Source organism: Cucurbita pepo, chromosome 3, assembly GCF_057944985.1.
Source record: "Cucurbita pepo subsp. pepo isolate OVF chromosome 3, ASM5794498v1, whole genome shotgun sequence".
NCBI lineage: Eukaryota > Viridiplantae > Streptophyta > Magnoliopsida > Cucurbitales > Cucurbitaceae > Cucurbita > Cucurbita pepo.
In genome coordinates this window covers 904700-924410 of record NC_141800.1, presented here as the reverse complement: position 1 = coordinate 924410, position 19711 = coordinate 904700, and the positions used below count along the sequence as shown (strand labels likewise).

Below are 19711 nucleotides of genomic sequence, written 5' to 3'. Positions count from 1 at the left end.
ATGGGATATTTAAAAAATAAAAAATAAAAAATAAGAGAAACAAAAATAGGATTTAAATTGATAAAATATTAAAATATGGACTACAAGTCGAACGGGAAATAGACGACGTGTCGTTTTATTTTAGACGTCGATAAGGTACTGAAAGAGCGGCAAGCCAATTTGACCTGCTCTCGGCGCGTGTTATTGGTTTCTGGAACTTGCAGTTTGCTTATTTCTTCGACTCCAAACGCGTCTATCGGCTCACCGGTGAGTATTAATGAAAGATGAAAGGAACTGACTGATTATCTTCTTGGTTTTCAGTTTATTCAGCTCAAATTCTTCGATTTATGTCCTTTTTCTTCGTGTTTGTGGCAATCAATTGCTTCCATGATCTGTAACAACTACATTTTACGTCAGTTTTCTGTGTGACGATTTCCGACAATTCAATGAAACATTTGGGTGATTTTAGTGGTTGTTTGTAGTCCATTCATGGTGGCAGTTCATGGCTAAACAAATATCTACCATCATTAAAGGACTGCTTTGGTTTGTAGAACTAGCTGAAGTTATACTCTGTTTTCTAGCAACACAATGGTGATAGTTAGGAACCATACCTGGAAACGTTCTTAGCTGTTTGGGTCATTTTCAAATTTGAACGATGTGTTCTAAATGTTCTTTTATCATAGGTTTATTGAAGTCTAGTGCAGAGTTTTCATTGCTTGAATAAGGAAAAAGGAGATGGGCCAACTTTTAAATCCACTTCAAGGGTCTATTTTCGTTAGCAAAGGAGTTGCTCAAGATTCACCGAAGTTATATTATCAGAATCTATTTCCATACTTCACAAAGTATGATAGATATCATGCTGTCTTAGCGTCAACAGAAGGTATAAACTTGATTTTTCACTATATATTAGACTTATGAGTTTGCTCCAAGTTCTTACACAAATTTGTCTTGTTTTGAAGTTACATCTCAGCACGACGTTGGGGGGTAGTCTATTGTAAGAAGAACATGGTGACCTCGGAGGTATTTAGACGGCTCAGTTCCCTTTCGTGCCACCCGATTCGTCTTATGATGGAAATGAAACTTGGTTTATTGCTCTGTATGCATAACTTGAAATTTCAGTTCCCTACTTTTTTTGAGCCAGTTCTTAAAACTTAATTTAATTTTTTTGTTCTATGTATTATATATATGATTTGCTTGTGGTCTTAATAAAAGTTGGGGTTATTGTAGGACCATGCTCCTAGTTGGTGGAACTTAGAGGCTGTTCCACATGTGCAAACTCTTAGAGAGTTTCCTAGGGAAGAACTTGCCGGAAAAGTTGTCATGGTCAGGTTTGATTCAACCTTACTGCTACTGGAAGAAATCAACCTAAGGATTCACTTGGTGAAGAATGCAGTCTTCACCGTTAAATACTTGCACAAATCTGGAGCAAAAGTGATACTTGCCAGCAACTGGAATACAAACTCTACTACAAGACATCCTGATATGGAGTCTGTAGCTGGTACACATTTAGGATGTTTCCTGATGTCAATATAGTACACTGTGATTTCATTTTGTGAATGGAGTTCTATAACCTACCTCGATATGGGATATAAGGCGTGATGTGGGGTGCACGTGCATTAGAACATGGGGTGATTTCCTTTGGTTCATTGGTACTGCCCAATTGGACTTGTAAGAGATGATTCTAAAGAGAATTTCACTTCCAATTCTATGGTTGGTCGTCGAAGCAGTGGGAGGAGACTAGGACTCTGACCGCGGGCATCCCGATTCGAATCTGTAAAATATGATACATATGGATAGATTGAAGTCTCTTCTATTAGTATGGGTTTGGAGGGATAGGTGAATATATGGAAATAAGATAGAAGTAAATAGAAAACATAAATGCATGAAATTGGAAGTGTTCTTAGACGGTCTTTTTTTTTTCTTTAGATGTTCCTTAATGCTTAATGATTGATGGCTTGCCATTTCAGATTATTTGACCTCTGTTCTTCAACTCAAAGTTCTCCCAGTACAGTGCAGTTCCATTAGTATGATGTCGAAGAAAGAATGCTTCGAGAAAGTCGACATTCTTCTTCTCGAGAATCTTTCAGAGTTCAAAGAAGAAGTTGCAAATTGCTCAAAATTTTCCAAGCTGCTATCTTTAGTTGTTGATATTTTTGTTAATGACTCCTTTTCCCAATCCCATAGAATTCTTGCATCCACAGTTGGGATTACTCGTTTCTGTTGTACCTGCATTGCTGGTTTTAGCTTTCAAGAAAGTTTATGTCAGCTAAAGGAGGCTGCAGAGACCAAGAGGCAACCTTACGTTGCAATTGTATGTTTTCCTCTACTAGTTCCTTCATCTGCCATAAAACGATTCTAGATCATGTATTATGAATTTTTTTAATACAGATTGGAGGAGGCAACCTTTTAGACAAGGTGTCTGCCTTGCACCTTTTAGCTTCCACATGCTCTGCGTTGGTCTTTGTTGGAATGATGTCATTTCAGATAATGCATGCCTTGGGGCTGCCTGTTTCTTCACGACTGGTGAATCATAGTGTATGTAAGGAAGCTGCAGACGTAATTCAGTTTTCACTTGATAAAAGCGTACAAATTGTGTACCCAAAGGATTTCTGGTGCAAGAATGTAGACACTTCAAAGAAAATGGAAATATTTGCTTCTCGTGATATTCCAGATGGTAACTTTTCATTTCCCCTACCCGAATGCATGTTTATCCTTTTTAAGGCTTGACTCTTTGAAATTAAGCTTGTTCTTTCGTTATCTTAACTTCTTCCTCTTTTAGGCTGGCTACCGGTTGATCTTGGTCCGACATCATTGGATGAAATAAACGCCCTGCTAATGAAGAGCAAGGTAGGATTCAATTTTTACCTTAAATTTCAATAGTTGCTTCTGCTTATTCTAAAATCCCAATTATCTTCCATTGTCTGATTGTAAGTTCCCACGTCAGTTGAGGAGGAGAACGAAACACCCTTTATAAGGGTGTGGAAACCTCTCCCTAGCAGACGCGTTTTAAAAACCTTGAGGGGAAGTCCAAAAGGGAAAGTTCAAAGAGGACAATATCTGCTAGCGGTGGGCTTGGGCCATTACAAATGGTATCAGAGCTAGACACTGGGCGACGTGCCAGCTAGGAGGCTGAGCCCCGAAGGGGAGTGGACACGAGGTGGTGTGCCAGCAAGGATGCTGGGCCTTGAAGGGGGGTGGATTAGAGGGTCCCACATCGATTGAAGAAGGGAACTAGTGCCAGCGAGGACGTTGGGCCCCAAAGGGGGGTGGATTGTAAGATCCCACATCGGTTGGGGAGGAGAATGAAACACCCTTTATAAGGGTGTGGAAACCTTTCCCTAGCAGACGCGTTTTAAAAACCTTGAGGGGAAGCCCGAAAGAGAAAACCCAAAGAAGACAACATCTGCTAGCGGTGGACTTGGGCCGTTATAGTCTGGTAAGTATGAACTACAATTTTGTGATTTAGAAACTCAGCATGTCCAACTTCTCTTTAAACCCCTACTAGTACCAACATAGTTATCTGTTGTTTAGCACGCAAGAATCTCAATCTAACACCTGAGCACTATGTTGCAGAAGATTATATGGATTGGTCCAGTGAAATTCTTTAATTCAAGCCAAAGTACGGGTGGAGCTTCTATATTAGCAAGAAAGCTATATGATCTAATCCAAAGTGATTGTGATGTAACTGTTGTTGGAACCTCAGCATGCAAAGCACTGATGCAGGAATCAAGTACTTTACCTGCTTGTAATGTCTTTGAGAATGCTTCTGTTGTGTGGGATTTCTTGAAAGGGAAACAACTTCCAGGGGTTCTAGCCTTGGATAGAGTAAGTTCTTCTGTATTTTGATTATTTTTTCTAAAAAACTGAATAATGAGTTTAAACTGGATGAGCAGCTAAAATTAGTTTGAAGCGATTTCTTCATGCAGGCATACCCATACAAGATTAACTGGGATGCAGTCTTTTGTGATACAGCTCTGCCTTTGGTGGTTGACATTGGAAGTGGTATTATTTTCTTCGTAATCATATAGAATTCTGTATTTAACCGCTACATTGTAATAGCCCAAGCCCACCGCTAGCAGATATTGTCTTCTTTGGACTTTTTCTTCTCAACTTTCCCTCAAGGTTTTGAAACGTGTCTGCTAGGGAGAGGTTTCCACACCCTTATAAACAATGTTTTATTCCCCTCTCCGATCGATATGAGATCTCACAATCTACCCTCCGCACCCTTATAAACAAGACTTCGTTCCCTTTCCAATCGATGTATGATCTTACAATCCACCCCCCTTCGGGGCCGAACGTCCTTGCTGGCACACCACCCAATGTCTGGCTCTGATACCATTTGTAACAGCACAAGCCCACTGCTAGCAGATGTTGTCCTATTTAGGCTTTCTTTTCTGGGCTTCCCCTCAAGGTTTTAAAACGCGTCTGATAGGGAGAGGTTTCCACATCCTTATAAACAATGTTTCGTTCCTCTCTCCAATTGATGTGGGATCTCACAATCCACCCTCCACACCCTTATAAACAATGCTTCGTTCCCCTCTCATTCAATATGGAATCTCACATAAAAAGTTAAAAGACTTTCTTGTGACAGTAGTTTAGTTTAGAATGTGCGCTAGATAAGAGAAAATAATCTGCAATTTTGGTGCAAATAATCTACAAGTTTTAATGACGATTGCATTTAATTTTTCATTCAGAGTTGATAAGTTGTATGTTGTAAATGACAGGTAATGGGATGTTTCTTCTGGAAATGGCCAGAAGAAGGAAGGATCTCAATTTTCTTGGTCTAGAGGTTAATGAAAAGGTCTTCATTCTTTTCCTAACCCGCACAAACCTTAATTATTCACATTATCTCACTCTTGAATGACCCTTTCAGCTTGTGAAACGTTGTCTACATTCTGTTTGTCAACTGGAGATGCGGAATGGGTAAGGACTACTTTTTTTTTTTTTTTTTTTTCCTTCTCTCCTTTTTTTCGGGCGTGGCATAGGTTATGCTCAGCGAGTCTTGGCCTATCTAAGTAGCTGAGTGACAGTTATTGATAAAGTGTCCACTGTCCTCTGCTTGTCACTGAGTTAACATGAACCCTTTGCATCGAGTTTTCTGTTACTTCACTAAACCTTGTTTCAAATTCTCATGGTTTCAGGCACTTTATCGCGACCAATGCAACGTCAACGTTTCGTTCCATTGTATCTAGCTACCCAGGGGAGTTAGTGCTTGTCTCTATACAGGTACAAAAACCTCATGAACCATGTTGTCTACAATCTTTGGATTTGTCCCTTCCTAGACATGATATCTGTGCTGAGAACTTATAAATGTTGTTTGTATTTCTTACTCCCCGATATTTAAGCACTCGATCCTTCCCAACTAATATCTCTAAATCCGGATTGCTTGATATTTGGAGTAAGCCTCTCCATTGGTATGAGGCATTTTGGGGAAACCAAAAGCAAAGCCACGAGAGCTTATGCTCAAAGTGGACAATATCATACCATTGTGGAGAGTCATGGTTCCTAACATGGTATCAAAGTCATGCCCTTAATTTAGCTATGTCAATAAAATCCTCAAATGTCGAACAAAGAAGTTGTGAGCCTTGAAGGTGTAGTCAAAAGTGACTTAAGTGTCGAACAAAGGGTGTACTTTGTTCGAGGGCTCCAGAGAAAGGAGTCAAGCCTCAATTAAGGAGAGACTCTATGATGTACTTTGTTCAAGAGGAGAATTGTTGAGAGGGAGTCCCACGTTGGCTAATTAAGAAGATGCTCATGGGTTTTTAGGTAAGGAATACATCTCCATGTTAGGAATCACGACTCTCCACAATGGTATGATATTGTCCACTTTGAGCATAAAGTCTCGTGGCTTTGCTTTGGGCTTTCCCAAAAGGCCTCATACCAATGGAGATAGTATTCCTCACTTATAAACCCATGATCTTCCACTAAATTAACCAATGTGGGACTCACTCCCAATAATCCTCAACACTCCATTGGTATGAGGCTTTTTGGGGAAACCAAAAGCAAAACTACGAAAGCTTATGCTCAAAGTGGACAATATCATACCATTGTAGAGAGACGTGGTTCCTAACGTTTACTACCTTTAGTGACCTTGAACCGCAAGCTGATTTCATGCTTAAAAGTTAAATCCTTATGGAGTCATTCCCATAGCTAACTATTTGCACCAAAGACTGTGTATCTGGAAGTGAAGGAGGACTTTTTATGGATACAGTGTCCCAATCCTGATTTCAATAAACCGGAGCACAGATGGAGGATGCTGCAAAGGTCATTAGTGGAGGCAGTGGCAGACTTGCTTGCGCCTAATGGGAAGGTAATACCATTTTCTCAGTGCATCTTCACTTTTTTTTGTTTGTTTGTTTCAAGTAATACCGTGGAATTTGGACATCTCTTCTGGGCTGGCTTCCTATTTGTTAGGTGTTTCTTCAGTCCGATGTTGAAGCTGTTGCTTTAAGAATGAAGGAAGCTTTCTTACTATATGGAAAAGGAAAACTATCTGTTTTTCAAGATCAAGTTGGAGAAGGATGGCTAAGTGAGAACCCATTTGGAGTAAGATCGGACTGGGAATGCCACGTGTTAGATCGTGGGGATCCTATGTTCAGGTTAATGCTATCAAAATCAACTACAATCAATGAAGCTCATCTTGAGCCATGAAAGTATATCGTAACTGGTCTTCCGGTTCATGAACTTTCAACTTCGTGTTTTACTTAATCGATGGAAGCGGTTCTCATCAATCAAGTTCATGGTTGCGAAGCAGTCCACGTTGCCTGATTCTTAAGAACTCGACTCGGGGTTGCAAGGCATTGTCAGAGAAACTAGTGCGATAATCCATTCGCTTTTGTACTGATAATTGAATTAGCTGCTGCAGACTGCCATTGTTGCCTGCTAACCAACCATGAAGAATATGACAACTTTTTTATTCTCTGCTATCTCTATACAAATTGGGAGGGAAAAAACAGGGGCCAAAAGCCAACATATTCCCAGCAACCCAATAAGCAAACCCTTCTAAAGGAAGAAAAGTTCCCCATTTTGCATCACAAACTCAACCCCTTTACTTTTTCTTGCTTTCTTTCATGGACAGAAAACTCCCAGATTCCCACATTAAATATTATCCCAATGGAAAAGATTATTCCAAACCCCTCGTATATAACTTATTTATTTATCGATAACTTGAGATCCTACAAGTTTGAGAGAGAAACATAACATTTGGTGTAGAAACCTCTCCTTAGTGGATGCGTTTTAAAATCATGAGGCTGATGGCGATATGTAACCGATCAAATCGGTGAGTTTGGCTATCATAAATGGTATTAGAGCCAGATACTAGGTGTGTGTCAGTGAGTACGTTGACTCCTAAGGGGAGTGAATTGTGAAATTCCACATTGGTTGGAGAGGGGAACGAAACATACAAGGGTGTGGAAACCTCTTCCTAATAGATGCGTTTTAAAATTATGAGGCAGACGGTGATACGTAACGGGTCAAAGATCCACAATTTGCCATTTTTTAAGTAATATTTGTATATTTAATTAGAAAATGGAATATATTATTATTATTATTATTATTATTATAAGGTTTAAGTAATATTTTAGATATTTTCTCTTTTATCAATAAAATAAATGAGGGAAGTAAATTCACAAATTGTTTCTTTTTAGCATTTTCAGGAATTACACATTTTTTTTAATAATTTGTTTTTCCCCCTTTTCCCTTTTCACAAAGTATTTTTTAATTTTTAATTTTTAATTTTTATTTTTAATTTTTCTTTTGTTCTTTCTCATTCCTCAACTGTAGACGGCTGTCGGAAAATTTTCTCCGGTTCTCATCGTTTTCGTCTAATATTCGAAGCTTTTTGGCGTTACAGATTGTTCGATTTCTCGAATCTTTCTCAGGTATTGTCAGTTTTGTGTACAATTTCGTTTCGTTTGTTGATTTTCTGGAGATTTTTTTTTTTCAGTTGACCATGGGTGCAGTTCGAAACCCTAAATCATCTCTGGGGACCTAAAATGGAGCGGAGATTATTAGAATCTTTCTTTTCAATTGTCTGTTAGGAGTTTGGTTTAGAGGAATTTTAACGCAATTTGATTAATTAGATGTTTCATGCAAGGTTTAGGTGAGTGATTGTTATTCGGATTTAATTTCGGGTTAAGCGATTTGAATCAGTTGACAATTCTCAGCCGCCTGGCAATAATGAGTTTCTATCCGAAGTTCGGTTATTTACTCAATTTTAGTATGTGAGTTATAAGTTCATTTGGGGTAGGTATTTGATTGAATTACTGCAATTAGGTTTTGTTAGCATTTTTGTGCGACAGGATTTTGGATAAATAGGGATGCTTGCTAAGGCTATATATGAGTAATCATGAGTTCTGTTGTACTTGTACTTGTTCCAGTTTATTCTATTTGATGATCTATGAATTGATGAACGCAAGAAGCTACTCTGTATGTTCTACTTTTGTTCTTAATTATTGGGAGCGTGAAACCCTGTAGAAAACTCTACCGTTGTTAACATTTTTGGGGGCTTCTCCTGATGCTTATAAATGATTAGATTTGGATAAAGACATTCTATTTATGAGTGCCATTCTTTCTCGAATGAGTTATCTCTTTTCAATCCCTTTGTCTATAAGAAAATATCTGATTCCTCTTGACTTTGAAACGATTACCCATTGTTGCAGTTGGTTTCTGATGCTTAGGAGCATCATTCGGAAGTCGATGAAGGACAAGAGTAAATAAGTTCATTAAAAAATATAAAATGCAGACAGATTTAATTGTCTCCTCCAACTCTGAGACACATCTTCATTCAGAGACTTTCGTTGCCCATGTTGGAGATCAAGGCATTGCAGCATCAACTCCCGATCATGTTATAGAACCACCGCCTGGTACTTTCTTGACCTTTTCTTTTACATTCTAAATCTGACAAATTTCCTGCCTCTAATTATTCTTTATTGGTTCATGCAGCCAAAAGGCCTACTCGACAATGGGCTGCTTGGACACGTGAAGAGGAGGAAAGTTTCTTCACTGCATTACGGCAAGTTGGCAAGGCATGTAGATGTCGCCTTACTTTGTATATTTGTTACTGTGGATGCCTCCTGACTGCTTCATATTTTCTGTGCAGAATTTTGAAAAGATCACTTGTCATGTTCAAAGCAAAAACAAGGACCAGGTGCTTGTTATAGACGGTCTTCTGTTGGAAAGTTAATCCTTGGACTTGTACTCTAATCCCTTCTTATGTATATATATTCTTCAATTTTTTTTCAACAGGTCAGACATTATTATTACCGTCTAGTAAGGCGTATGAATAAACTGTTGGCTCCTGGGTTATGTCTGGATGCAAAAAACTCTAAGGATACTAATGCTGCAATGCTTCGATGGTAATAATTATTACTAGTTATTCTGTTGCCATTCCTTCAATCTTACCTATGCTTTCCAAATGTGGGTGGTTATTTTCATTTGATTGATTGCTGGGTTTATGTGTGAAAAGTTATGAAAATTAGTTTGGATTCTGCCATAATGTCACATGACATCATTGTTGAGAATGTTGGCCTTTTTGCATCTGGAGAAGTCAGACTGATACTTGAGCGAATTTGTTATTTCTGTGTTAATTTAACGAGTTGTTATAATTTTCACTGTTCAGTCATATAAGAAAGCTATCTATTTTGAGAAAAATAGTATAACATAGATGTGATTTTTCTCACTGTATTTGGCATGTCCAACAGGTGGTCGTTACTGGAAAAATATAGTTGCAAAGCTTCAAAACTTCACCTGAAACCACGGCGTTTCAAGATTTTTGTTGAAGCGTTGGTTAGTCAGAACTATCTAATCCATCCCATCCTTTGGTGCCTTTCTATGATTGAAACTCTTCTTCTTCATGTGCTGATGAACTGACCAACTCACTTTTACATGAAGGAGCATCGACTTTTGAAAGATCGGAAGAAGACTGTAAGAAAACGTCCGTTGCAGGGAGAAAACTGCCCTCCACCAATAGCCAATGGTGTCTCAAATCAGAGTAGAGCTTTAGGGCATGATGGGCTTGCAGTTAAGTTAGTTTTAGTTGACACTCAAAACATTCCAAAATTGGGCCCTAGAAAAACTGTGTCAAAACGCAATTTGAATGTTGGTATTAACCGTGGAAACAATGGTGGATATCCCACAGTCCTCAAACCATCGAGGCAGAGAAGAAAATCAGGTGCGAGCTCTTCTCTGAGAGGGTTATGTTGGTTTATTCTAGAAGATTGAGTACATTAATAAGTTTTCTATTAAATTTCTCCTTTTCTTAGCTATATCCTTTGTCCAACTTTTTGAATGTGCTATCTAAGATCAGGTTAGTAAATTGATCCAAAAATGGATTTTTATCGGAAAATAACTGTCGAGAAGATGAAACTACGATGTTATGTATTTTATCAAAAGGGAAAAAAGATGTTTAACTTCCTATGTATTTGGGGTTGCACAATTAATGTTAAGCAAGAGAATATTTATACATTGGATATTTGTACTTTTAGAAGGAGGTGTGTCATCAGCTGCATATAAAAAATGGGAAAAAGCTGCAATAGCAGGTGTTTCTTTGGTTGCTGATGCTGCTGAGCATTTAGAGCGCAATGTCACTGATGAGAATGTTTTACGTGACCAGAATACTCTAGGTAAGTCATCTACTTTTAATTTTCTTTTTAAATTGTTATAAACTCTATATGAAAGGTAGTCTGCAAAATCTATCCGTGTTAAAGGATAATGAAAATGTGTTAAATCTCTTCACTGTTGTGACTAGCTGCTCTAAAAATTTTTCCAGGGAAAAAGAGTACTGATCCTGCTGGGAGCCCCTTGCTTCTATTGCCTTCTCTTCAGCCAAATTCCTTGATTGATGTTGCTTCTACAAAGCTGAAGCTTCAGCTATTCCCAATTGATGATGGTACTCGTAGAGCCTTGGAATTGGTGAGACTAATAGAGATTACATCAATCAGTTTATATGTTAAGCATTTTGAGGTTACAACAATGTTGGGGTCGTTTTTTTGTTCAGGATAAACATAATCCACATTTGGAGCTTACTCTCAGTACTCGCAAGAAAATTTCATCAGTTTTAGAGCATCTAAGTCGTAAATGGGGTAACTCAAGTGCTGCTCATGGAGAGCTTATGCTTTTTCCATACAGTATCCAGAGGAAAAGCCTGGCAGATTGTCAGAGATGGGCGCAAGACTCTTTTGAGAGTGCCGGTGATGTCTATGCAACAATTGGAAGGCCCCAAGTTTTTCGTTTAAGGTTTAGTTGTTTTTTCCTTTTTGGCATTCTACTTAAAAAGATAAGCGACTAACAACATAACTGACCTGAAATCTTTTTGAAGGTATGGTTGGTGTTGCAACGCAGAACATGGGTCTGTTGAATTACAGACTTCCGTACCAGCATACTGCATTCAAGATGATCATGTCATGGATTCCAGGGATATTGAGGGAAGAATTGTGGATGTAGCATCAATTGATGCTCAACCTGTGAACTTTAATAAGAATGAAGTAGGTACATTGAGTAAAAATATGTCAACTCCTACTGCGCCCAGTGAGACAGAGAGGTCCATATCCGCACGTCCAAATGATGATCTTCCAAGGTCCTCTAATCCTGCATTAAATATGTCGTGGGATAAAAAGAATGTTGCTGATACAACTATCATCCAACGATCTGAGGATGTGGTATTTTTCTTCTCTTAACTATTTTTGGTTGACAATATTCTGTTTATAAATGGTATTGTACTGTCATCTACTGATGTTCTGATGTCAAAAAGTTGCCTTGCTCTGTACTTTTCTCACTGATGATCACTGTTCTAATAAACTGTTAAATGATTAGCTGCCTTATATGTATTACTTTAGTTTGGCTCCTTTTGGGGTTGGTTTTTTTTGTATTCCCCTTGTATCTCTTCATTTTTTGTCGACAAAGCTTGGTTTTTTTTTTTTTTTTTTTTTTTGAATTGACTGTTTCATCTTTGAATAACTAGGATGACCTGAAGTCAAGCAATGGGACTTCCTTATCAGCTGGGGAATGGGCTGACAGCCTTACAAACATAAGCATTGGAGACCTACTTTCAGGAGTTTCTCAGGATGTGGATGCCAACTGCGTTGTCACTCCTCTTGCCGAAGGCACCCAATGTCTTCAGCAGATCCCATTCAGCTGTGATTCATTTGATGCTGCAATTGCTGCTCATATATCCAGACAGCAAAATAAGACAGTTTCTCATCCAACTTTGCTGTCTCATGCATCCTCCATATTTGATGCCGAAGAGACATGCAATGCCTTCTCATTTCAAAAGAATCCAGTCATCCTTCACGATGTTTCTAGTTCGTTCACATTCTCATCTGTCCGAGCTTGCGGACATATTGCTAGAACTAACTCCATGGGATCCAGCCACATGACTGAAGTAGGTATTTGGCAAATGCCTTGTATAAACAACATAACCTCAGCTGGTGTATGAAAAATGATTGCTTGGAAGTGGATCTAGTTCTAATATATTCAATTTTTTCACAGGATTTACCTAGATCAGAGTGCAGCCCTAGTGAGGATCACATTCAAGGAGATCCAAAGGACGAGTGTCAGGCTAATCCACAGATCTCGGAGACAAACAATATCGACGAACTAGCAGACATTTATTGGGTATGTTCGTTTATGTTCGTTTATGTTCGAGAAATCCAAAGATAACTTATGTTTTGTTTTCTATTCTCAGCCTGATTCTCTAGGCCCGTTGGATTTGGATTTTCCACAGACTAACAAGTACCATAACGAGGAACTAATTTTAGGGGACAGCCTTAGCAGCTTAAACCGTTTGATAGCAAGCAGCTTGGATGCATTTCAAAGTTGCTCCTTTTTCGGGTTCGACAAGAAAGAACCATCAGCATTCAACAGTTGATCTCCAGAAAGCCTCCTCATAAGATTTTTTTTAAAGATGGAAGCGAAGCAGTTCGCCTTCGAATCCAGAAACTAGTAAAGAAAAGAAGCAATTCTGTAATCTTGGATCCAGAATTCAGCCATAGCCAAAGCTCGGTGCTGCCCACGTGAGTAGTTCACAATCATGGATTTGTATCTAAAAATTTCTTTGCTTCTGTACAAAATAGACATGGAAAAGGAAAATCCACTTAATTTCTAACGTTTTTTCTTAGTGTTCTTAATGAGGGCTGTGTGTTCAGTTCCTGTAAATTGTACACAGTTAAAGCTGATGAGAAAGAACATCTTCAACCCAACTCACAAAATTTCAAATTGCTCTTCTTTTAAGTTCCTGCTATGGATTTTTCATTTTTCTGTACTCGGATTGAGATTAGATTTTTAATTTGAAAATTTAAAATTTAAAACAATGTTAATAGATATAGATATAGTATTTCATGGTCTAAATTATTACTTTTTTTTCTTGTGGTAGATATCTCAACAAATTAATATATGTATTTTTGAAAATTCAAGATCCTTTTAACGATACATAATATATATTTTATCATTCATATTTGCCCTTTAATTTATTTAAATTTATTGACATTTCAAATGAACAATATGTCTCACATTTTGAACTTGCATATATATATATATATATATATATATAATTATTTCTAGCTCTTTTTTATTAAATTATAAATTAAGTTGGAATTTCATACTCAATAAAAAAATTTATAAATAGTTTGGAGTTTTTTTTTTTGTTTTTTTTATTTTTTTTTATAATCAAACTATAAAAATAAATTATAATATTTAAACTATATTTTTGGTAGAAGGGAAAAATTTGTTTTTTTGTTTTTTTTTTTTTTTTTTAATTTTTAAGTTCCAAATATGTGAATCTTGAAGAAGATATGATAATTACCCTAATTTAATAATTATCATTATTAAATATTTCGTTATACTTGACAACTCAAATGTATATTCTTAAAATTTTTAGATGAACAGTTTAATTAACCGTTCGGTGTAGATATCAAAAACCTTTCTTTCCGAACAAGAAAAGGCCGAAATCTTTCTTCTTCTGCTACAAATATCGCAAATCGTCTGAGCATTTCACCCAAATTCTCAGTATCGCAAGTTCGGAGGAAGTTTTCTCCTTCTGATTCTCTTTGCCTGTCCCTCCGTTTCTGCTGATTATGGCCAATCAACCCGAATCGTCCGACTCGTAAGCCCCTTTTTTTCCCTTTTTATTTCCCAGATCCGCATTATCTTCTAGGATTTAGTTCTCATTGGAATGCTACTTTTCCTCTTGTGTTTGTTTATGATCTTCTTGAAATTTGAGGCCGGTTTTGTGTTTCTCCAGCAAGGGTACGAAGAGGGACTTCAGCACCGCCATTTTGGAGCGGAAGAAGGCCCCAAATCGACTTGTTGTCGATGAAGCTATCAACGATGATAACTCGGTGGTCGCTCTTCATCCTGATACCATGGAGAAGCTTCAACTCTTCCGTGGGGATACGATCCTCATTAAGGTCGGTCTTCCGCGCATTTTGTTTGATGATTCTCATTCGATTAGCTGTTTACCTCGGATTCTTTGCAAATTTTTCTGATTTATTGGAATTTTTCTTCTTCTTCCGGTTGTTTATTCCATATGGATTTGGGAATTTCTTTTTTATTGTTTTGAGGTTTTAAGCTTGTTGAGTACCCTAGGATCCGGATATACCATTTTCGTTCCGGATGGGGAATCTTATTTTGTTTCTTTTGGGCTATTAAGTTTCTATTTGACACTTATTCTAGATAGTGAAATTTAATCATATACATAGCAGTCCCTTTACTTTTCCTCCATTTTAGTATGCGAGTTCTTCTCGAGGTTGCTAATAGTTGTGAATGCGAGTACTGAGTCTTAACATATTTCAATTCAATCAATTGTTTGTGGGTACTCCGCGGGGTCCTCTATCTGAAACATTTTCGAAGAGTTTGTGAAAGTCGTTATTTCATCTCTATGATATTGGATATTGGATGTTTTGCACTAAATCTAAGGTAGTAATCAGTAATTGGGACATGCTAAATTCCCCTGATTGTTTCAGATATAGACATAAATAAGTTGAAGAATGGTGGAAATATTAAATATATTGGAGAAGTTGAGGATGTTTTTGGCAAAATTGTGGAATGTCGAAGATGTGGCCAATTATTATTAATTTTTTTGACTTTTACTTTTAGTTCATCTCATCATCGATAACTGTTTCTTGGCTTTTAGAATTGCTATGAAAATATGATGTCTTTTAAATGTTTCAGGTTTTCTATGATTCAGGATGGCTTAACTACCTTATAAAGCTATTATTGGTTTTAAATTTGCATTTTAGATTTTTCTACTCTTCCGATTGAGCAAACACTAGGTACTTGGAAATGTGAAACTAAGATTAATAAAAGAGAGAATCTTGGGACTTGTTGTATGCTGTAACGTGTTAGTCATAAGCTACTTCATTTTCAAGCATATTTACACTGCCTAAGAGGTACGTGGCTCATGGGTTCGTGTACAACATGTGTTGGACACTCAGACACTTGTTAGCACAATAGATATGTGTTAAATACTAGTTGTAAGAGTGAATGTGGATACAAAAATCAATTGGCAAGTATTAAACACTTGTTTAAGCATGATAAATAGGCACAAATAATAATATAGGAAAAAATTGATAAATTTTGGGAATGAAATATATCAATTCATTTTTTATGCATGTAAATGTATAAACTTGTTGACTTTAAATATTCTTCTTATAAATAATTATTTATATTTCTTAGAATGTATAACTTAATAATATGTCCTTGTGGGTGTGTCATAGATTTTAGCGGTGTCTTGTTCCGTATCCACTTCTTAGAACACCACTCTTCCTTGTTCTTTTGGTCCATTATTGGCATCTTTGTTCGTTATTAAAAACAATTGTGGGCTTATTTAAGGTGGTAGCCTAGAGTGAGGGAACACAATCCATAAGGGCAGGGTTCTATCTTTTCATCATGTCCTGCATGTCTATGGTTGGGGTGAAAGTTACAAGCGTTTTTAAGCCGACCCTAAGGTAATAATATATTGGAACCTTCTGAACAGAAAAATCCCCATACTCACTTGTTACTCCCACTTGTTGTATGAAAAAAAATATATATGTATACCTCGTTGCTTGTCTTTATATTCAACTTGCTGCAACATTCATTCTAGATTAAAAAGTAGATGCATGTTGGAGATTTATGATTGTTTTCTTTTCCCCTCTTTTTTTTAATGTGAGGGACCTGCGATTACTAATTCCCAGTTATTCTTATTTTCTATAAATTTTTACATTGTGTTTGGGATTCAGGGTAAGAAGAGGAAAGACACAATATGCATTGCTCTTGCTGATGATACATGTGATGAACCTAAAATAAGAATGAACAAGGTCGTGAGAAGCAATCTTAGGGTTAGGCTTGGTGATGTTATCTCTGTTCACCAATGTGCTGATGTTAAATATGGAAAGCGTGTACACATTCTTCCGGTGGATGATACTATTGAAGGGGTTACTGGAAATCTTTTTGACGCTTATTTGAAACGTAAGTTTCCTATTTTTAACTTCATAATTCATACCACTGCCGGATTCATTTGTTTGACATCCTATTTCTTCTCTCTTCTCTCCCATGCGCATAAGAATTTTCAGAACATTTTTGAGGGCTTCATGCATTTCATTTATCTGTTGTTGGCACATGCATGCATGATTGAGCTTTCTGATTTCAACCAGTACTTTACAATATTGTAATCAAGACTGTCCAACTATCTTCTATTTGCAGCCTATTTCTTGGAGGCATATCGCCCTTTGAGGAAGGGTGACCTCTTTCTTGTGAGAGGGGGAATGAGGAGTGTAGAGTTCAAGGTTATTGAGACTGATCCTGCTGAATACTGCGTGGTAGCCCCAGACACTGAGATCTTTTGTGACGGGGAGCCTGTGAAAAGGGAGGATGAGGATAGATTAGATGAAGTTGGTTATGATGACGTTGGTGGTGTTAGGAAGCAAATGGCTCAGATTCGTGAATTGGTCGAGCTGCCACTGAGGCATCCACAACTATTTAAGTCAATCGGTGTGAAGCCACCCAAGGGAATTTTGTTATATGGACCCCCTGGGTCTGGGAAGACTTTGATTGCACGTGCTGTTGCCAATGAAACTGGTGCATTTTTCTTCTGTATTAATGGACCAGAGATCATGTCAAAGTTAGCCGGTGAAAGTGAAAGTAACCTCAGAAAAGCTTTTGAGGAAGCAGAGAAAAATGCACCATCTATTATCTTTATTGATGAAATTGATTCCATTGCTCCCAAACGAGAGAAGACCAATGGGGAAGTTGAGCGAAGGATTGTCTCGCAGCTACTGACCCTCATGGATGGATTAAAGTCTCGTGCACATGTCATTGTCATTGGGGCTACAAATCGACCCAACAGCATCGACCCAGCTCTGAGAAGATTTGGAAGATTTGATAGGGAAATAGACATTGGTGTTCCTGATGAAGTTGGGCGTCTAGAAGTTCTACGAATTCATACTAAAAACATGAAACTCGCTGAAGAAGTCAGTTCCCCAATAATTTACTTCTTTCTTCTTTTTTTTGGTGATAACTAAGTGTTAATCGAAATCTGTGAATCTATATTATTTAGGTTGATTTGGAGAGGATTTCTAAAGACACGCATGGCTATGTTGGGGCTGATCTGGCAGCTCTCTGTACTGAGGCTGCTCTTCAGTGCATTAGAGAGAAGATGGATGTAATTGACTTGGAAGATGACTCAATAGATGCTGAGATACTCAACTCAATGGCAGTTACAAATGAGCACTTTCAGACTGCTCTTGGAACCAGCAACCCATCAGCTCTTCGTGAAACGGTAAGTACTCATTTATATTCAAACGACTGCCAGTGCTGCTAATGTATTTGCATTTCACCCACCCTTCAGACCGTTCCTTTGGATGTACCCTAATGGCTTGAGCTTTGTTGATCAGGTTGTTGAAGTACCTAATGTTTCATGGGAGGATATTGGAGGTCTTGAGAATGTTAAGAGGGAGCTTCAAGAGGTAAACCAATAACATTTTTTGTATTGCCCAATACTTCTCTGAACCCTTCTAATTTTCACATGGATAATCTTTGTTCACTTTTTGTTGCTTTTATGCAGACGGTCCAGTATCCAGTTGAACATCCTGAGAAATTTGAGAAATTTGGGATGTCGCCATCCAAAGGAGTTCTTTTCTATGGCCCTCCTGGATGTGGAAAGACTCTTCTGGCAAAGGCCATTGCAAATGAATGTCAAGCAAACTTCATTAGCGTTAAGGGCCCAGAGTTGCTCACTATGTGGTTTGGGGAGAGTGAGGCCAATGTTCGCGAAATCTTTGACAAGGCTCGCCAGTCCGCTCCTTGTGTCTTGTTCTTTGATGAACTCGACTCAATTGCTACCCAAGTGCGTTGCATTGTTTATGGATGAAGATCTTTTCATTTTTCTGTTTAGTATTTAACAGAAGGAATAATCTAGCAGTCATATGGATATATGCAAATATTAGCTTAGTTTCCTTTGTGGGTTCTTAGACCTTTTCTTTTTCATTTCAATTACTTGCAGAGAGGTAGCAGTGTTGGGGATGCTGGAGGTGCTGCTGATCGTGTACTGAACCAACTTCTTACAGAAATGGATGGAATGTCAGCAAAGAAAACTGTTTTCATCATTGGTGCCACCAACAGACCAGACATTATAGATCCTGCTCTTTTACGTCCCGGGCGTCTCGACCAGTTGATTTATATTCCTCTCCCCGACGAAGAATCTCGTCTTCAAATTTTCAAGGCTTGCTTGAGGAAATCTCCCATTTCAAAAGATGTTGAACTCAGAGCCCTTGCCAAGTACACTCAAGGTTTCAGTGGTGCTGATATTACAGAAATCTGTCAGCGTGCCTGCAAATATGCTATCAGAGAGAACATCGAGAAGGTCTTTCTCTTACTTTCAAATAGACTTCTTATTCTTTATGCTTGCAGTCCAACCCCTCCCCCACACCCCCAAAAGCCAGCAGTAGTGATCATTATCGATGCTTTTTGCAGGACATTGAAAAGGAGAGGAGGAAAAGTGAGAACCCTGAGGCCATGGAGGAGGATGCCGATGACGAAGTCGCCGAGATCAAGGCTGCTCACTTTGAGGAATCCATGAAGTATGCCCGAAGGAGTGTCAGCGACGCGGACATCCGCAAATACCAGGCATTTGCACAAACACTTCAGCAGTCAAGAGGGTTCGGAGCCGAATTCAGGTTCGAGCAGAGCTCAGGATCAACTGCATCTGACCCATTTGCAACCTCTGCTGGTGGGGCTGATGAAGATGACCTCTATAACTAGTACGTCATTTAGGCTCCAACCCGATTTATGCTTAGACTTGATAGCATGATATAACTTGGTAAAAGCTTCATCATGTGGATCACTTTTGATTGGACAGAGTCGTGAATCCAAACCATTGGAGGGAAAGAAATCATTTTGTTTATCCATAATTTTGTTATGGGTTACACAAAAAACTGAAAAGATTCTATTTGATTAAGATTATCATTTACATCATTCTTGATATACCTAATCTTTGTCGAGTGGCTAGTCAAGCCGAACAATTTGAAGATTGAGCATGCAAGATTGAATGATCAAATCCATTGATTTGTGTTGCCCAAAACAAAGCAGAACACGAGACACCAAAATGTGCTTATTACCTCATTTCCCAGAATTTCTGGGTAAATGGATTTATATTCAGTAAGTACAACCATTCAAATTGTGTAAAGGAATTGTTGTAAAGGAATATCATAACAAGTTGTGTGGGGACATTTTATGTGAAAGCACACGTGCATGAGCACTA

At 38.0% G+C, this 19711-nt stretch overlaps 3 protein-coding genes across 12 annotated transcripts; all 3 read left to right on the top strand.

The window, feature by feature from the left end:
• The first annotated feature begins 104 nt into the window (after positions 1 to 104).
• LOC111791800 (phosphoglycerate kinase, cytosolic) lies at positions 105 to 6995 on the top strand. 5 transcript variants are annotated; one of them, XM_087121856.1, is made up of 14 exons: positions 105 to 246; positions 663 to 859; positions 950 to 999; positions 1207 to 1477; positions 1947 to 2290; positions 2368 to 2653; positions 2759 to 2826; positions 3553 to 3804; positions 3906 to 3981; positions 4704 to 4768; positions 4853 to 4902; positions 5121 to 5205; positions 6191 to 6289; positions 6394 to 6995. In XM_087121856.1, the coding sequence occupies exons 2-14, from the start codon at positions 715 to 717 to the stop codon at positions 6628 to 6630; spliced, it is 2028 nt and encodes a 675-aa protein (XP_086977982.1). In that variant the 5' UTR covers positions 105 to 246; positions 663 to 714; the 3' UTR covers positions 6631 to 6995. The 5 variants fall into 5 exon arrangements, with proteins under 5 accessions (XP_086977982.1, XP_023529050.2, XP_023529049.2 ...); XM_023673282.2 differs by having other exon boundaries at positions 106 to 246; positions 3556 to 3804; positions 4704 to 4780; XM_023673281.2 differs by having other exon boundaries at positions 106 to 246; positions 4704 to 4780.
• Positions 6996 to 7637: 642 nt separating this feature from the next.
• LOC111791799 (TSL-kinase interacting protein 1) lies at positions 7638 to 13211 on the top strand. 6 transcript variants are annotated; one of them, XR_015420201.1, is made up of 16 exons: positions 7638 to 7859; positions 7925 to 8080; positions 8640 to 8689; positions 8769 to 8843; positions 8923 to 9005; positions 9080 to 9127; positions 9226 to 9335; positions 9681 to 9765; positions 9871 to 10150; positions 10464 to 10601; positions 10748 to 10890; positions 10976 to 11214; positions 11297 to 11636; positions 11939 to 12362; positions 12466 to 12591; positions 12662 to 12683. XR_015420201.1 is itself a non-coding variant. In XM_087121855.1 (16 exons), the coding sequence occupies exons 2-16, from the start codon at positions 8061 to 8063 to the stop codon at positions 12842 to 12844; spliced, it is 2301 nt and encodes a 766-aa protein (XP_086977981.1). In that variant the 5' UTR covers positions 7641 to 7859; positions 7925 to 8060; the 3' UTR covers positions 12845 to 13211. The 6 variants fall into 6 exon arrangements, 5 of the variants coding, with proteins under 5 accessions (XP_086977981.1, XP_086977978.1, XP_086977977.1 ...); XM_087121855.1 differs by lacking the exon at positions 12662 to 12683 and adding an exon at positions 12701 to 13211 and having other exon boundaries at positions 7641 to 7859; positions 11939 to 12358; XM_087121852.1 differs by having other exon boundaries at positions 7643 to 7859; positions 10467 to 10601; positions 11939 to 12358; positions 12662 to 13211.
• Positions 13212 to 13872: 661 nt separating this feature from the next.
• LOC111790762 (cell division control protein 48 homolog E) lies at positions 13873 to 19425 on the top strand. Its single transcript, XM_023671804.2, has 9 exons — positions 13873 to 14077; positions 14216 to 14381; positions 16194 to 16422; positions 16657 to 17423; positions 17510 to 17731; positions 17847 to 17918; positions 18017 to 18298; positions 18455 to 18814; positions 18925 to 19425. Exons 1-9 carry the CDS (start codon positions 14049 to 14051, stop codon positions 19210 to 19212), a joined length of 2415 nt encoding a protein of 804 aa, XP_023527572.1. The 5' UTR covers positions 13873 to 14048; the 3' UTR covers positions 19213 to 19425.
• The last annotated feature ends 286 nt before the right edge of the window (positions 19426 to 19711 follow it).

What these genes read in the sequence shown, in the direction of transcription:
- LOC111791800 (XM_023673281.2), top strand. Translation starts at nt 715, where the DNA reads ATGGGCCAACTTTTAAATCCACTTCAAGGGTCTATTTTCGTTAGCAAA. An exon ending in AGAACATGGTGACCTCGGAG is followed by an intron (nt 1,000 to 1,206) that starts GTATTTAGACGG and finishes GGGTTATTGTAG; the next exon opens with GACCATGCTCCTAGTTGGTG. An exon ending in CAACTGGAGATGCGGAATGG is followed by an intron (nt 4,903 to 5,120) that starts GTAAGGACTACT and finishes TCATGGTTTCAG; the next exon opens with GCACTTTATCGCGACCAATG.
- LOC111791799 (XM_087121851.1), top strand. Translation starts at nt 8,061, where the DNA reads ATGTTTCATGCAAGGTTTAG. An exon ending in TGTTATAGAACCACCGCCTG is followed by an intron (nt 8,844 to 8,922) that starts GTACTTTCTTGA and finishes TGGTTCATGCAG; the next exon opens with CCAAAAGGCCTACTCGACAA. An exon ending in AATGCTGCAATGCTTCGATG is followed by an intron (nt 9,336 to 9,680) that starts GTAATAATTATT and finishes CATGTCCAACAG; the next exon opens with GTGGTCGTTACTGGAAAAAT.
- LOC111790762 (XM_023671804.2), top strand. Translation starts at nt 14,049, where the DNA reads ATGGCCAATCAACCCGAATCGTCCGACTC. An exon ending in GGGATACGATCCTCATTAAG is followed by an intron (nt 14,382 to 16,193) that starts GTCGGTCTTCCG and finishes TTTGGGATTCAG; the next exon opens with GGTAAGAAGAGGAAAGACAC. An exon ending in ACATGAAACTCGCTGAAGAA is followed by an intron (nt 17,424 to 17,509) that starts GTCAGTTCCCCA and finishes TATATTATTTAG; the next exon opens with GTTGATTTGGAGAGGATTTC.